At 50.1% G+C, this 14,954-nt stretch overlaps 6 protein-coding genes across 6 annotated transcripts; 4 read left to right on the forward strand and 2 right to left on the reverse strand.

Moving 5' to 3' along the window:
- Positions 1 to 82: 82 nt before the first annotated feature.
- Positions 83 to 3,598, reverse strand: PHATRDRAFT_46192 (predicted protein; the record flags this gene model as incomplete). The annotated part of the gene is made up of 1 exon (XM_002180626.1): positions 83 to 3,598. The coding sequence occupies one exon, from the start codon at positions 3,596 to 3,598 to the stop codon at positions 83 to 85; it is 3,516 nt and encodes a 1,171-aa protein (XP_002180662.1).
- A 430-nt stretch (positions 3,599 to 4,028) lies between these two features.
- On the forward strand, positions 4,029 to 8,267 carry PHATRDRAFT_46193 (predicted protein; the record flags this gene model as incomplete). Its single annotated transcript, XM_002180418.1, has 4 exons — positions 4,029 to 4,169; positions 4,293 to 7,016; positions 7,366 to 7,687; positions 7,766 to 8,267. The coding sequence occupies 4 exons, from the start codon at positions 4,029 to 4,031 to the stop codon at positions 7,918 to 7,920; spliced, it is 3,342 nt and encodes a 1,113-aa protein (XP_002180454.1). The 3' UTR covers positions 7,921 to 8,267.
- A 226-nt stretch (positions 8,268 to 8,493) lies between these two features.
- PHATRDRAFT_36098 (predicted protein) lies at positions 8,494 to 9,021 on the forward strand (the record flags this gene model as incomplete). The annotated part of the gene is made up of 1 exon (XM_002180419.1): positions 8,494 to 9,021. The coding sequence occupies one exon, from the start codon at positions 8,494 to 8,496 to the stop codon at positions 9,019 to 9,021; it is 528 nt and encodes a 175-aa protein (XP_002180455.1).
- Positions 9,022 to 9,650: 629 nt separating this feature from the next.
- Positions 9,651 to 11,058, forward strand: PHATRDRAFT_46194 (predicted protein; the record flags this gene model as incomplete). Its single annotated transcript, XM_002180420.1, has 1 exon — positions 9,651 to 11,058. The coding sequence occupies exon 1, from the start codon at positions 9,859 to 9,861 to the stop codon at positions 11,056 to 11,058; it is 1,200 nt and encodes a 399-aa protein (XP_002180456.1). The 5' UTR covers positions 9,651 to 9,858.
- Positions 11,059 to 11,330: 272 nt separating this feature from the next.
- On the reverse strand, positions 11,331 to 12,595 carry PHATRDRAFT_46195 (predicted protein; the record flags this gene model as incomplete). The annotated part of the gene is made up of 2 exons (XM_002180627.1): positions 12,167 to 12,595; positions 11,331 to 12,014 (listed from the first exon to the last, which is right to left on the reverse strand). The coding sequence occupies exons 1-2, from the start codon at positions 12,395 to 12,397 to the stop codon at positions 11,331 to 11,333; spliced, it is 915 nt and encodes a 304-aa protein (XP_002180663.1). The 5' UTR covers positions 12,398 to 12,595.
- Positions 12,596 to 13,107: 512 nt separating this feature from the next.
- MMSDH (methylmalonate semialdhyde dehydrogenase) lies at positions 13,108 to 14,801 on the forward strand (the record flags this gene model as incomplete). The annotated part of the gene is made up of 1 exon (XM_002180421.1): positions 13,108 to 14,801. Exon 1 carries the CDS (start codon positions 13,169 to 13,171, stop codon positions 14,759 to 14,761), a length of 1,593 nt encoding a protein of 530 aa, XP_002180457.1. The 5' UTR covers positions 13,108 to 13,168.
- Positions 14,802 to 14,954: the final 153 nt, after the last annotated feature.

Here is a 14,954-nt window from a genome sequence, read left to right on the forward strand (position 1 = left end):
GTTGATAGCAGCTAGAGTAAGCCATTTGTGCAACAGAATCGGACGGGGAATAGGTATGTCATATTAGATCAGCAGCGAGACGTTACCATATGGACCTGCCACGGTTATCTCGCTGCATAGTACTTGCCACGTTTAGAGACTGCGGTTGTTGATGCGAGTTAGCTGTAGGTCGTTGGTGAAGGAGATGCAGGTTAGCGTGAGATTGTTGCTGATTTGTCCCCCATGTCGCAAAGCTTCTTTCTTGTTCCGAAGTTTGCGGAGCTGGAAAGATGCCGTCATGATTTAAATCTTCGTGTAGCAAGTTGTGCAACACCGACGGTGATTGTGACTGGGGATCGATGCCGCCCCACAGGGAGGCTCCATCCAGCAAGGGATCACCCGTAGAAATGGATTCGATGAATGATGAGTCTAGGTGAGCGGCTTGATTCGGTAACCCACTCCGACCGATACCCAAAGATGATGGCAACGTCGGACCAGAAAACGACGATCCGTTTGTGAAAGATTGCGAGGGCAACGGCGGTAGACAAGTTTGTTGCGAAAGATTGTTCCGAAAGGAATTACCGGTCAACGAGTCGGAAAAGAGCAACGATGGATCTACTGGTGGATTTGTCGTGGACATTAAATGACTCCCCAAAAGACCTGTGCCATTGTTCCCAGTCGCGAATCTAGTGAAAGAATCCGCAGAACGGGAAATGCTTCCTCCCGCCATAGGATCATTCTTCATTGGGAATTGACGCTCGCTAGCTCCTGAAATTGCTGGATGCTGCATACTATTCAGGTCGGCGGAGAGCCCTGGAGGAGGAAGAAAGCACCCCGGTCCATCGTTTCCAGGTAGATGAGGGACCCCAGCTGGCGTCAAGCCCCATGGATGCGTTGCTTCCATCGCCTCCGGAACAGCCGGAACGGTTAACCCAAAGCCAGGGGGAGCGACTGGCTGTGATGAAGGAACGGGAATGGAAGTAGCACGGGCTTGCAAACTCCCAATAGTCGATACTGTTGCGTCGTCATTGTTGTAGATCTCAATGGTTGTAATCTCATTAAACGAATTGACCGTCGAGGAATCGTTTCCATTTTCTCGAACTTCCCTGTTAACCCAAGTCGATGTAGGGGCAGTAGCCATCGCCGACATGGCAGCCGGGATGGGTCCTTTATCAGGCATGCCGGAGATCTGCTTCGACAGCGATCTCGGAGGCAAGGCCTTACCCTCCAATCCACCTGACGATCTCTTGACATCCGCGGCTGTGGCTGTCTGCACCTGTCGCTTTTGTCGATTGTTCCATTCCCGATTTTTCCGACGCTGCTCTTCCCGGTGGGCGGCTTGTCGCTCGGCGGCAAGTCTTTCTTCTTCGGCTTTACGCAAAGTTGTCAAACGGTTAACTTCAGCTGCGTTAGCGGCTCGCGCATGCCGGAGCGAATCACGAGATTGGATACCACCGGAAATCTGAGACGCGGGTTGGTCCTCTATTGTTTTCGGAGATTCGTCAGGCGCAGCTGGACTTGTATCTTGTCCAAAAATCCAAGCCACAACGTCATCCGCTGTTGCTCGGTCCATGCCTCCACAAGCGTGAACACCGTTCATAATTTGATCTCGTACAAATCCCATACCTATTAGGGCAGAAATCATTGGATCTTCTGGTACAGATTTTGTCACAGGTTCTGTTATGTTTTTCGTGTCGATTTTCGATACCGGTAGAGTTTCAGCATAATTCTTTTGCGCTTTAGAACTCGACCTCTGGGGCGTATTGCTGGCCATGGACTCTTGTTTGCGTAGGCTGCCATCGTTGCTGGTAACTGAACCGGCTTCTGGCTTGCGCGTTTTTGTAGCCTGCTGACGGACTTGCTCTTCAAGTTTGCTCAATTGCTTTTCTGACAGTGGCTCGATGCTGTTGCCTTGCGACGCCACCTCACGCAAGCGATGCGCAATTTGTGCCAAACGCTCTAGATAGAGCCGTGCTTCGGTGCCCGACAAAAGTTCCTTGGTAATTTCCGGGAGCGCCATACCATGACTTTCAATCTGTTTACTCCATGCTTGCTTACGAATAACGTCGGTTAGTTCCACAGCGGTCAAACCACCCTTTCCTTGTCGCTTCCAAGTGTGTGTATCGTTCGTTGGCACCAGCATATCGGCTCCGTGCTGAAGTATAAGTTCGACAACACGCATTGATCCGGACGCGACAGCATATTGCAGCGGTGTCCATCCCGAATCTTGACAGCGAACGTTGATTTTTTTCTGTTTTTCATCCGAACCCTCAGAAGCACTGCCCCAGGATGACAATAATGCCTGAACCAGAGCTATATCACCATGAAAGCAAGCCGTATGCAGTACACTACGCCCATTCCGTTGAGGTTCTGATAGCAAGTCTATCGACTTGCGTCCCAACAGAGTGGCCAGCAGCACCCGCGCTTGTCTATTCTTGGGCAAGGTTTGCCGATTCTTGGCCAAAAGCTGTGGAGCCAAAGCCCGCCAGTGCGTTTTGGCAACTCTCTCGTCATTAACAGAGGGAGAATTCACCAGTAGGACTTCCAACGCGTCAACATCGTTTACGTTGATTGCGCTGACTACTTTGGAGCGCCACGCGTGGAAGACCTTGTCGAGTCGTTTCGCCACCGCTTCGGCTTCCGATCGAGCTTGTGAGGCTTGTCGCGACGCAGATTGCTGTTGTGACACATACTTTGCCGACTTGCGAGCTCGCTCTTCCTGTTCCAAGGCATCTTCCATGGCAAACCGTTCCAACAAGTCCCAGTTCAAACGTTCAATACCGGAAGCTGGGTTGAATCGTTCGGGTACCGGGGGCGTTTGCTCCAGGAGTGCCGTCAATTTTCCTAGACTCGCAAACGACCACACAGGTGCTTCTTCTAGATCCGGCAAAGAGTCGTCATCATTCAAAGTCGGCGGTAACGCGGGGTAGAGCAGCTCTTCCGGCCAACCGGATGGGGGTGGTGCACACTGCGACGGGAATGCCTGAAGCACATCACCCCGAACGTGCATCGGCGGTTGCAGTTGATCGGTTTTCATTTGCAGTCCCATAATTTCTACAAACATGCTCATGAGCGCTTTCATTTCCTTTTCCGTGCAGGGTGCACCGTCTTTCCGTTTGTGGGGCAAATCGGCGCCACCGACCGCTGCCAAGGCGGCGAAGTCGAGGGTCGAAAGCGCCGAGTTGGAGGAGAAAACAAAGTCGGCGTGTTCCGAGTCACCACAAATAGATCGTCTGGGACCAAAGGGAATGGCGGTACCGACGGCGGCGTTCGTGTCCGCAGCCGTCGCGTAGTTGTGGAGAATGTTCCCGCCTCCGAGGGACGACACAGCGGCAGCGAGTTCCGTCGTCAGCGACGCTGCCGTCGGTCCCTTGCCAAAGGTCATTTTAACATCCCTACCTGCGCCCGACGAGCTTCCGTCAAAGCCTCCCGTATTGGCAATGCTTTTTAAGTATTCGGCGGCTTGATCCGGTGTCATGGACTGCGGTGCGTGTGAACCGATTTTGACTTGAATCGTTTGGTTGTGCGGATGTTTGGGCTTTGGGCCTCTACTCCGGACGCTACTCCCGGCGCCGTTGCTGCTCAAAGCTACCGCCAAGGCTTCGTTCATCTCTTCCATTACTATTGAGTTTTGCACTTGAAACAGACACACGTCCTGGAAATGGATAAAAACCGGAATTTCCGGGATGATGACGTTGGAGAGCCGAAGGGTCCATCGGTCGGGGGAAATTTGTCGTGTTTTTTGGTTGCGTAGTCTCGCTCCTCTACTCTAACTAGTAGTAGTCGGGAGTTCTGGTACGCCGGCACGCCAGCTTGCGGATGCCAGACTGACGGATGGCCCACTCTAGCCGCAATTGACAGTGACACCGTTCGGAGAGAAAGATGCCTGTCAGCGCCAAGGCCAGACACCGAACAAAATGGTCTTTAAATGTAAGTATAAGTACAATACGTCAAATATGACAATGAATATCTATAAGAGTGACACGCCAGCGTAGTTGCTTTAGCCAATTGTAAAAAGGCGATTGTACTATCGTTCATTTCAGATCAGAATGTTGGTTGTGCTCTACTGCTCGGACTGTCTGTCGTTTACAATTATTGTCGCGCCATCACTTTGGACACGGAATCCACACGGACACGGTTTTCCACGAGAAGCCAAACGGGCTCCTCGCGAGAGCAATGTGATATCGAAAGTGTCATGAGACCTTCGCAACGTACAACAGCCTTCGATGGGTGTTTTTGTTTTGCTTCACAGTCAGGCACTCGCGTGAACCCAGAGCCTCTCTTTAGGCAACACGTGTCCAACTTGTGTACAGTCACCGGTTCCGCAGATGCAGCATTTGTCTCCCCCACAAGGTAGCCGAAAAAGAGCGTATCCGTCTTCGGCGTCACGTCCCGATTGGATCCAAAACTCGCCCAAGCATCGGCTAGGATTACCAACACTCGTAGCGATACTTCTCGGATGGATCAGCATCCGCAGTCACGCGTTTGTTCCACATTCTACGCGTTCCCCTGCGTTGGTCCAATCTCGTATACGTCTGGCGGATCAAATTACCGAAAAAGAACAGGATGAATCGGTCTGGAAATGGAACGCATCAGGCTCGTTCGGATCACTCCTCATGCAGTTGCAGAAAAAGGAAGAAGCGCTTTTAGCCGTAAACGAAACTTTTTTGGAACAGGACGTTGTGGATCTCGATCCTCGGGGTGAGCATCGTGCTGAAGAAGCACGAACGGCTCCGGACCTCAAACCATTGGAGGAACAACAATCCCAAGAACAACTGGCCACCATGGATTGGGATACCGCCAAGGAACTCGACAACACCATCACTATACTCTCTAATGGGGACCGCGCGCGTCAAGAACTCCAAACATTGCCCCTGAGCGCCTTGCAAAAGAGTCTACTCGGAGATGGTACGACCACTTCTCCGGAACAGGCCGATAGCACCGTCATTCTACCCTTGTCACGCAAAGCTCACTACGAAGAACGCATCGGGCGCGACTTGAGGCACTTAGCTGTTTCGATTGCCGCTTCCACGGAAACAGTTGCTGACTGGCAAACTTTTTGTGCCAATCAAGGAGGGTTGTATCCCGTATTGGAGACCATTCGTGAAGGGGCGCAGCATGTTGCACCTTATCTTACCAACACGAAAGTGAACAACGCGACCACATCAATGGATTCCCAAGGCATTCGAAATCCTATCCGAATGGAAGAGTCTTTTCAAGCTGCCTGCAGCGCTTGTCGAGCTCTACGAGACTTGTGCGCCATCTCACCCGAGGTATCCGCCGTATTAACGGATGGGATTTTGCGAGCCAACGCGGCTTGGGAGGGCTCGTTAATGCGTGATTTCTGCACTCTTTTGCAGTACGCCAGTGATATAGATGGTCCCACACGCTTGGACGGGATGCCTCCAACTCTCTCCCGAGGACAATCGCGAAAGGAAGCCTCGGTCAACGAAGCCGCCTGGGCGGTACAGAATCGCTTCACAATTCGTCGCAAGCAACGTCGCGATACCAGACTACGGTGCAAATTATACATTACGCAATTACTCTTGGCTGTGATTGTGGCCAGCGACGATGCTGTCGCAGCCATTCGAAAGACAGATGGTTTGGCTCACGCCGTTCTGCAAAGCTCGTCCTTTGCTCGCAAGCAACAGCGTAGGCGGTGGTTGCGATATCCTGTCGAAATGGCAAAATGGCTTTGGAGACGACGCCGTAGGACAGTCACGCAGGAGTCAGCCAATTTGAGGCGTCCTTTCTTGGAAGCGGCCAATATTGCCAACGATCTCGAAGGGCAAGTACAACGTACCGCTAACCAAATTCTGGCGGCAATAGGACACAATCAATGGCGACCGAAAATTCCGGGTCAAAAGGGGCTTCGCATACTATGCTTGGATGGCGGGGGTTCGCGTGGAATGACGGCCGTCTCCGCCGTCAAGTGTATGATGGACGCGGCCGGAAATGGCAACGATGTGGCAGACTCATTCGATCTGATTTGTGGTACCTCGACTGGAGGGATTATTGCTTTTCTGATTGGTCTGCGTCGAGAATCTAGCGCCCAAGCCGTAGAGCGATACAACCAGCTTATCAAGCAAATCTTTGTCAAGCCGTTTTTGAGTACTCCGCTTATGGTTTTCACGACGGCGTCATACGACGAATCTCCATTCATGAACATCCTCAGTACGATTTTACAAGACAAGATAATGCTGGATAGTCGAGCTGATCCAGCCGTGCCATTGGTCTGTTGCTTGACATCCAAAATGTCATCCACACCGACACACGTTGCTTTGTTTCGGAACTACAACTACGCAAAAGACGAACTCCGAGATCCCTTCACGATCAATCCGGACAAGGCTCGCGAAGACCTTGGTCTACCTTTAAGCGTCGAGCATCCGTCCGTTCAGTCCGGTAGCTATAAAAAAGAGCTTAGTTTGAAGAATGCACCAGGTGCTCGATTAGCGGCGGGCTCGCGATACCCAGGATCCTTTCGTGTCTTACAGCGGTATGCCCTTAGGGCGTCGACGGCGGCCCCGACAGTTTTCAAACCTGTCATGATGGGAGGGGAAATGTATTGCGATGGAGGCATTGTAGCCAGTAACCCTGCGGCAGTTGCTGTTCACGAAGCTCGGACACTATTTCCGGACATACCAATTGAGCTGGTTGTATCGGTTGGTACCGGAGCGTTCTTAGAGCAAAAAAGCGCACCGCGAATAGGATGGGATGGAATCATTGGTCAAATCGTTAACAGTGCGACTGATGGCGAGCAAATACATCACATCTTGGAGGATATCCTGGGGGAATCGTCAATATTGGGTCCGCGTTCATCGGTATCGAAGACACGGTATTTTCGGTTTAACCCAGTCATCGGGATGCCTGATGAATTTCCTATCGATGTCACGGACCCCAAGAAGCTCACGAAGCTGCGACAACTCACCAAAGACTACATGAACGAACCGGAGCAATGTGCTAAGCTGCAACAGATTTCCGACCTACTGGGAGGCCGCGATCGATGGAAACAGCTGGTCATTTCAAAGCCAGGAGAGGTAAAACGTTAAATGCGTTGCCTGCTAGCATTGGTAGTATACTTAGTAAAAGATCTAGTTGTTCATAGCTAGCTGATAGTGAGTATGTGTAGGTATATCCATTACTTTTCTACTTGCGATGAACCAGTTGACTGTGAACATGAGCTGTTTGTGGTGAGTTTGTAACTTAGGGTGTAGGGCTCAACAAACACGTTCTTAAAGAAGCAACTCTACTTGCAGCTAGCTTACATTAAGCCGCAGCCGAATCTTACGTATTGTCGTGGATGGTCGGTTTGTCAAGCACGGCAACAAATTTATCGTTCCACAGCAGTGATACATCATTAGATGCTAATTCTTCTCGGACCGGTAGCCTAAAATATTAGCCTTTACCGAGCCAATAGCTCTGCCAAACATGACAAAAGAAACAAAATTCATTTCTTGCTCCTTGGTTTGTGTCCTGGCTGCTGCGGATGTTTCTTGCATTTCACCTTTTGCGCCTCGTCTGCCCCGTGCCGCGAACAGCGCTCCTAAAGATACGATTTCAAGATGCAAAAGATCACTAGCGAACGCGCGTACTCATGGGTTGCACGATAGGTGTAATTGGAGCCCACTGAGAATACGCGGTGGTGGTATTCCTGGGGTGGTGAAGGCCCTGTTTCTGACCGCTCTTCGCAATCCTGTTTTGGTTCTTTGTAAGTGTTGGAATTGGGTTTACTTTTGAATTATGGATGTCAGTCCGTTCGATTTCCTAACAGATCTATGGTATGTAGTGATGGCCGGATCTTCCTTGACAACAATTTATAAGAGCAAAATCCCGCACGCACAGCACCTTCAAGGCTTTCTGAGCTTTTGCACGGCTGTTTATGTTTTCTACCTCCTAACTGTGTGGCAAAGGATGGTGCAAGCTGAGACTCGAGCCTCGTAAAAAGGAGCTGGATGGTGATTCTGTTTTTGCGTGAGTTATGTTTCCATCTTGAAATCAAATTACATCGAGACGACCTTTCGTGTCTAGGTAAAGTTGATCCATTGCCAGTAAACAAACTGACAATGAATGGATGTAGGTAGCACTGACCACCTTGCATCCTTTTAGAGTCTCTGTAGTGAAAACAGACGCGGCTCGATTATTCAGAAGTCTTGGCGAAATGAAAAGGCGTATGTCTGTGAAGAAATAACGTCTCGAAGATCCACGTATTTGGCGCCGAATGCTAACAATTGACAATGACAATCCCTTCTACATAGCACAAAACCGTTATTTGAGCGGCAAAATCACTCCATCAAATTGACGTGTCGCATTAACACAAATCTACTAGCTAGAGAGATTCTCGGCTCTCATTAACTACTAGAGAGTAGTAGTCAGGACGAGTCGAGTCTCAACGGAAGAAATCACTGACAGTAATGTGATTTACACAGCCGAAATCTGACGGAAAGACCACAATATATTACACTTTCCACAAACTTTGACGACCCCGAGACTACATATCGCACATCAAGCACGACAATGGTCTTTTTGGAACAGGTGATTGATATGTGCTGTGCCAACTATGCTGGCGAAAAGACTGATCAGGACAAGAACGACGTCAACGAGACTAGCCAGAGTTCGGAGACGCAGCCCAAACAACTGAAATACAGCAACAAAGACATCAAATTCGATGGCATCAAGTATGCCAAGCTCCTCCCGACTATCAGGGTAGCTGTGAAAGATCTTGGCTTTACTGAGGATAGCTGGAACAATGGCGACTGGCCCGCGTGCGAGAATAAGTGGTTCGAGGATTTGACGCAGGAAGAGCGACGAGCGGCGGAAACTCTCGGATGGACAAAGGAGGCATGGGACAGTCAATTCAAGCAGCATGATTGGCGAGAGCTTCCGGAGAATATAAGACGAGCTGCCGTTGCTGCTGGATATACGGAAGAAAAATGGAAGCATAATGAACGGCCGAAAAACTTGGACAAGTCGTGGAATGAACTCGAGGAAGAGGATAAGCAACATATGAATGTTCTTGGATACACCAGGTGGGATTGGGACTGATTTCTTGTGAGCCTAATAACAATGTCCAAGGTGTCATGCGTTTGTCGAAAACGTCTCTATTCAATGTTTAGTATCAGCAGAGATTATGGATAGCTCCTACTTGTAAGGACTATAGAAACTATTTCTGCTGTGAAATGGTAGAGCTTTTCACAGTGATGTCTTAACGAAAGTTGCTGCACAGTGAGTCGAGCAAGCATATGTACACCGGCTTTTGAGTATTGGATTCTTGTCGCCATATCGGTCTTCAGGGTGGTTATTGCGCAAATTAAAATTGAAAAATATTTGTTTAGGATATTCTATGGATCTCCAAGATTACATTTACTGGCATCAAAGATATGGGAAGAGACATCCTCACCTGACAGTGATTTGTGGCAGTAAATAAGGCGACTTCAATATAGAGAGCTAGCTGGAGAGCTCGGGCTACGATAGGGAGAACGATAATAATAGGTAGTAGTCTTACAGTTGATCAAAAAAGATATATGCCCCAATTGGGACTCCGTATTGTCAGTCACGCATACGGGCTAGCTTTCAAACCAACAACAAAGGAAGGGGCATACACTTATGCGTCACGGTCTTTCTTTTGGGTCTTCGTCCAGGATTTTTTACAGTTTAGGTAATAGCTGTGAGTCGCTATTGAAATTTTCTGAATGGGAACGATAGACTCGGTTATTCTCCTGCTGCTAAGGATTCGAAATCCAGACTCGACTTATTGCTATCGACAGTGATATAGGAGTCAAAATTTCCTACGCGAAGCAATCCGTGTTCAAGCGGCTTCGCCACTTTGGCACAGCAGCTGAATCTTCAGAACCTGGCAGCGACCAAAAACGCAAGAGAAGCATGGAATCAAGAGGGAAAAAGCAACCCATGGTTGAACGCCAGGAATCGAGCCAATCGGGAGGGGTGCTGGAAATCATGGCTTTAGAGAATTCTCCAGATCTTCTGGACGACCGAAGTGGTCGTAACGAGGACAAGGATCGACGGAGTTTCATGTCACGCTTTCGGTGTATGAGTTCAATGCGCATCGTTGTTCTGGTAGTTTTGTGCTTGCAGAATTCTTTGTTCACAGTGCTAAGACGATACAGTCAAGGAGTTCTGAAAGAGAACTACTCAAAATACGAAGTTCTTTTGGTCGGCGAAGTCATCAAGATGGCATTCTCGGCCTACATGATAAAAGGCACTTTGGATGAGAATGTGACTTTGACCAAACGGCTTCAATTTCTGGTACAATCAAGCCGCAAAATGATTGTTCTTGCTCTCATCTATGGCGCGATGAATATTCTTTCTTTCGTGTCACTACGAAATATTGGGGCCGGTATGTTTACTATTTTTGCGCAGTGCAAGATTTTAACAACTGCGTCATTTTCTGCTCTGATGCTGAATCGAAAATACTCGTGGACCCAGTGGCGAGCGATGATTGCTCTGATGCTTGGCGTTCTACTCTTTTCGGAGCCAATCTGGGGCAAGTCGGGTAACCTATTGTCGACTAACGCAGGCGCCAACGTAATTGTGGGTACCGTGGCAGTGTTGATTGAAGTCATTCTCAGTGGATTTGCCTCCATCTACTTTGAAAAAGTAATCAAAATTGATCCGCAGCAGCTGAGTATCTGGGAACGAAATTTTCAGTTGGCTCTGGGAAGCTTCCCAGTTTATCTTTGCTTCATCGCTACGGATTCGCCCGCCGAAGGCTTTGGGAGTGGTTGGTCTATCATGGCTGTCGTCGTTACGAGTCTTGGAGCTGGAGGAGGCTTGTTGGTGGCGCTGTCGATCAAGTACGGAGATTCTATTCTCAAGACGCTGGCCACGACTGGGGCAATCATTCTGTCGTCCGTTCTCGACAACCTTTTTCTGGGAGGTCCGCTGACACCTACAATGATGATTGCTGGTCTCCAGGTTATTGTTGCTATCTGTAACTACACATTCGATAGCACACCGACAGAGATGAAATTGGTCAAACCTATTGCGACAAGGGCTCAAGGGACGGAAACCTCCGGGAAGGAGTTCGATGAAGAGCAGGCATTGATTCGCGAAGAAAAGTAATGCGCCTCAGTGAGATTCACGTGTTGGGAAAATCGATATTGCAACGTGCTCGTGAACGTTTCTCTTTTGCTCTACGATAGCCGTTGGTGTTGTTGGTAGATTGCATACACGGTTAGACAATTGTGGGCGAGTATCGCAACATATTCTGTATTTATGGAGTGATATAAACTCTATGCTAGAGTCGACCGCGTACAAACCCTATTCTTATATCCAATTCACAATATCTAAAGCATCGTAATGGATTCTGTAATGTTCTTTCTATGTAATCAGATTCAGGTCACGTTGCGCGGTCGTTTCGTGCTCGACAGCTGTTCCGTGGATTCTTCGGAACGTCCGCGTTTACGAGCGATGGGTGAGACGCCAGCTTTTTCTTCGCCCGTTTCAAGCTTGGCCGAGACGGCCTCCATCGACTCCGACCGCACGCGGGATGCGGAAGGAGGGCTAATAGTCGAGGCGGATACCTCGTGTTGCGGGGTGCTTTCGTCCAGCGATCGTTTGCGCGTGCTAATGGTACCAGACTTGGGCGCGATCGCGCTTTCCTTTTTCATTTTAGATTTCTTCTTTTGGGCAGGCTTGCCATTCGCAGTGCTGGTGTTGACGACGGTATGAGAAGTAATGTTGATAGGACCATTGGTGCCCGGCCGGACGTTGGGGCGCGATGGGGGGCCTGCGCTGCGTGTGGGTGCTGCTGTTGTAGTTGCAGATTTTTGACGAGACGGCACCGTTGTCGGCGTCGATATACTAGTAGCTGCCGTAACAACAAACCCATCGGTGTCTTCCAAACGAGTGCCGTGCTGCACAAGAACGGCAGTGGGCGACAGCTTGCGAATCATCTCTTCCACGACGGCCGCGGCACTTTTGGTTTCGCACGCTTGCTTTTGAATCGTTCGAGCCACGGCCAAAGCTAAGCGCGCATGTACGCTACCAATTCCGTAACGACGCGTCATCGCGGATACCTAGATAGGAAAGCAGCGAAAAGGAATCGTTGTCAGTTTACCAACAATATAAAAGCAAACAGAGATGCCGCCTTGACGTTCGAAATCTTCCAACCCGATTCGAGTTCTTCCGCAATGATTTTTTCCCAATTCATCTCTCATCGTAGACTCACCTCGTGCTGCTCTACGGGCGCTGTGGCACTGCTACCTATCTCTAGATGCTGGAAAACGGCTTGTGCCGCCCGATCGAACGAATATCCGTACTCGTGCCGGAGCTCCCGCACCGCTCGCGACACGGCGTGCGTCAAAGCGGCTTGCGCCGTTTTCCAATGGGGATCAGCGGTAACGCGATGCCGTCGGCGATTCGCCGAAGTATTCGGGGTTACGGTAGGACTGCTTGTCATGTTTGGCGTGCGAAAGGGTCAGTCGTAGAAAGTAAGGCTTTCGGGTGAATATTGGCGGAGCTTGCTTTGTTTCTCCCGTTGATTCTTTCAATCAGGTCAATGTGAACGCTGAGGGAAACGAAAATGCAACTGACAGTGAACCGATTGTTGTACAGTGGCAAGAGATTTGAATGCGTAGAAAGCCTCCCGTCGATTGTTCGGCCGAAGGCAAGCTCGTTGTATTGTGTACAAACAAAAGTGCCAAATATTACTGGTAGCTATCGACACTTGCTTTCCGGTACTTACCACGCGGTGTTTCTCTGCTTATTTGTTCGCAGCGGAACCAAGGCGGTGTGGTGTTTTGGTGTTGTGTATCTACTACGCGCGTAGGCTAGACTAGCCACGATATGGGTGATTGCTTCACAAACGGAATTCTGTTGGCACTCAGTACTGTTTCTACTGGAGTCTACATAGAAAGGTCTCGAATGGCATTCGGACGGAATTTGCGAAAAGGCACAAACGGTATGTACGTTTGACCGCTGCGGAAGACGGACAGATCCTCTAACCCAATGACGTCTTTTCTCATCGAATTTCGTTGCTGTTCCAAAACCCTTAATCCATCGTGACCCGGAATAGGGAGAGTTCGTTCGTTTACAGTCTGTGAACGGCGTGCGCCCCCGCGAGAAAACAGAGTCGGGACATCTTCCGTTTGTTTTGACACACAAGGGTCGTCTGGGTAGAGCCTCGGTGCATCAACTGTTCCCGCGCAAGTCGTTTCTCCTCTCTTTCCCAATGGCGACGGAAGCAATGGCCTCCGGCAGCACGAACGGAACTTCCGTCCCGAAAGTGGACAATTTCATCCACGGAGTCTTTCTGGCACCATCCACGCAACAATATCTGGAAGTCACCAACCCCGCCAACGATCACACGATTGGTCTCGTCGGCGTGTCCGAGATCGACGACGTGCAAGCCGCCGTCCAAGCGGCACAGGATGCCTTTCCCGAATGGTCCGGCTGGACTACGAAAGCCCGTGCCGCTGTCATGCTCAAATTCCACGCACTCGTACAGGAACACGCGGAAGAACTCGCGCGTTTGATCGTCGCCGAAAACGGCAAAAATCTGACGGAAGCACTGGCGGATGTTGCCAAGGGGAACGAAACGGTGGAGTACTCGTGCAGTTTGCCCCAGCTTGCACAAGGGAAAACGCTGTCGGTGAGCAGTGGCGGTGTGAGTTGCCAAGATCGTCGCGTTCCACTCGGAGTCGTGGCTTCGATTGTACCATTCAACTTTCCCTTTATGGTACCCATGTGGACCATTCCCATCGCTCTCGTCATGGGTAATACTATGGTACTCAAACCCAGCGAAAAAGTTCCGCTGACGATGCACCGAGTTGCCTCGCTTTTGCAACAAGCCGGCCTTCCCGACGGAGTCTTCAACATGGTGCAAGGCACGCAAGCCGCCGTCCAAGCCTTGATTGCGCACGAACACGTCAAGGCTGTTACTTTTGTCGGTTCGTCGCACGTGGCACAATTGGTGGCGACGTCCTGTCGGGGACTGCACAAGCGTTGTACCGCACTAGGCGGGGCCAAGAATCATTTAGTCGCCTTGCCCGATTGTGACGTGGAAAGTGCCGCCCGCGATATTTGCGTCAGCTTTGCAGGCTGCGCCGGACAGCGGTGCATGGCGGCATCCGTTTTGTTGTTGGTGGGAACGGCACAAGAGACGCTGCTCAATATGGTAGTGCAAAATGCAGCAAGTTTAGCGCCAGGTAGTGAGCCTGGACAGGTGGGACCGGTGATTGACGTGGTTTCGTACGACAAGATTTTGCGGTACATTGCACAGGCGGAACAGGATGGTGCCAAAGTTTTGTTGGACGGAAGGGGATGGAAACGCAAGGAAGGTTGTTGGATTGGGCCGACTGTGTTGCTGCACTCGAGCCCGACCGATACAACCATGACGGAGGAAGTTTTTGGACCAGTCCTCTCCGTCTACGTCTGTAGTTCTTGGGAAGAGGCCATTGCGATTGAAAAAGCTAACGAGTTTGGCAATGCTGCATCGATCTACACGACGAATGGGGCGAATGCGGAATGGTTCCTGTCGCGCTTCCAAGCCGGCATGTTGGGCACCAACATTGGGATTCCGGTCCCCCGGGAACCCTTTTCGTTTGGTGGCTTGTACGGAACCAAAAGCAAATACGGCGACATGGACATAACGGGAGATGGCGGAATGGAATTCTTTTCCAATCGAATCAAAATTACAAGTAAGTGGCCTCTCAAGCGCACGGCCGACACAATGCTCAACGGCGTCGGTCCCAGCAATGGGACAGTCGCGAGCGGAACGGCAAAAAAGACTGTGGATCAAGCCAACTTTGCGGGCAGTATGTAATTTAAGCTTGCGACAGCATTAGTCATAAAGTATATCTGACAAGCTACTGGCTGTTGCGGGAATTTGCACACACACAGTTAATATAAGCGTAAAATGACGGATAGAGATGCTAAACTCAAGCGTAAATGCCCGTCGCATGAGAAAAAAGGCAGAGCTCTAGCGGTCAGTTTTTCTGAGGATGGTGTTACCTGTA

Source organism: Phaeodactylum tricornutum, chromosome 9 (genome assembly GCF_000150955.2).
Source record: "Phaeodactylum tricornutum CCAP 1055/1 chromosome 9, whole genome shotgun sequence".
Taxonomy (NCBI): domain Eukaryota; phylum Bacillariophyta; class Bacillariophyceae; order Surirellales; family Neidiaceae; genus Phaeodactylum; species Phaeodactylum tricornutum.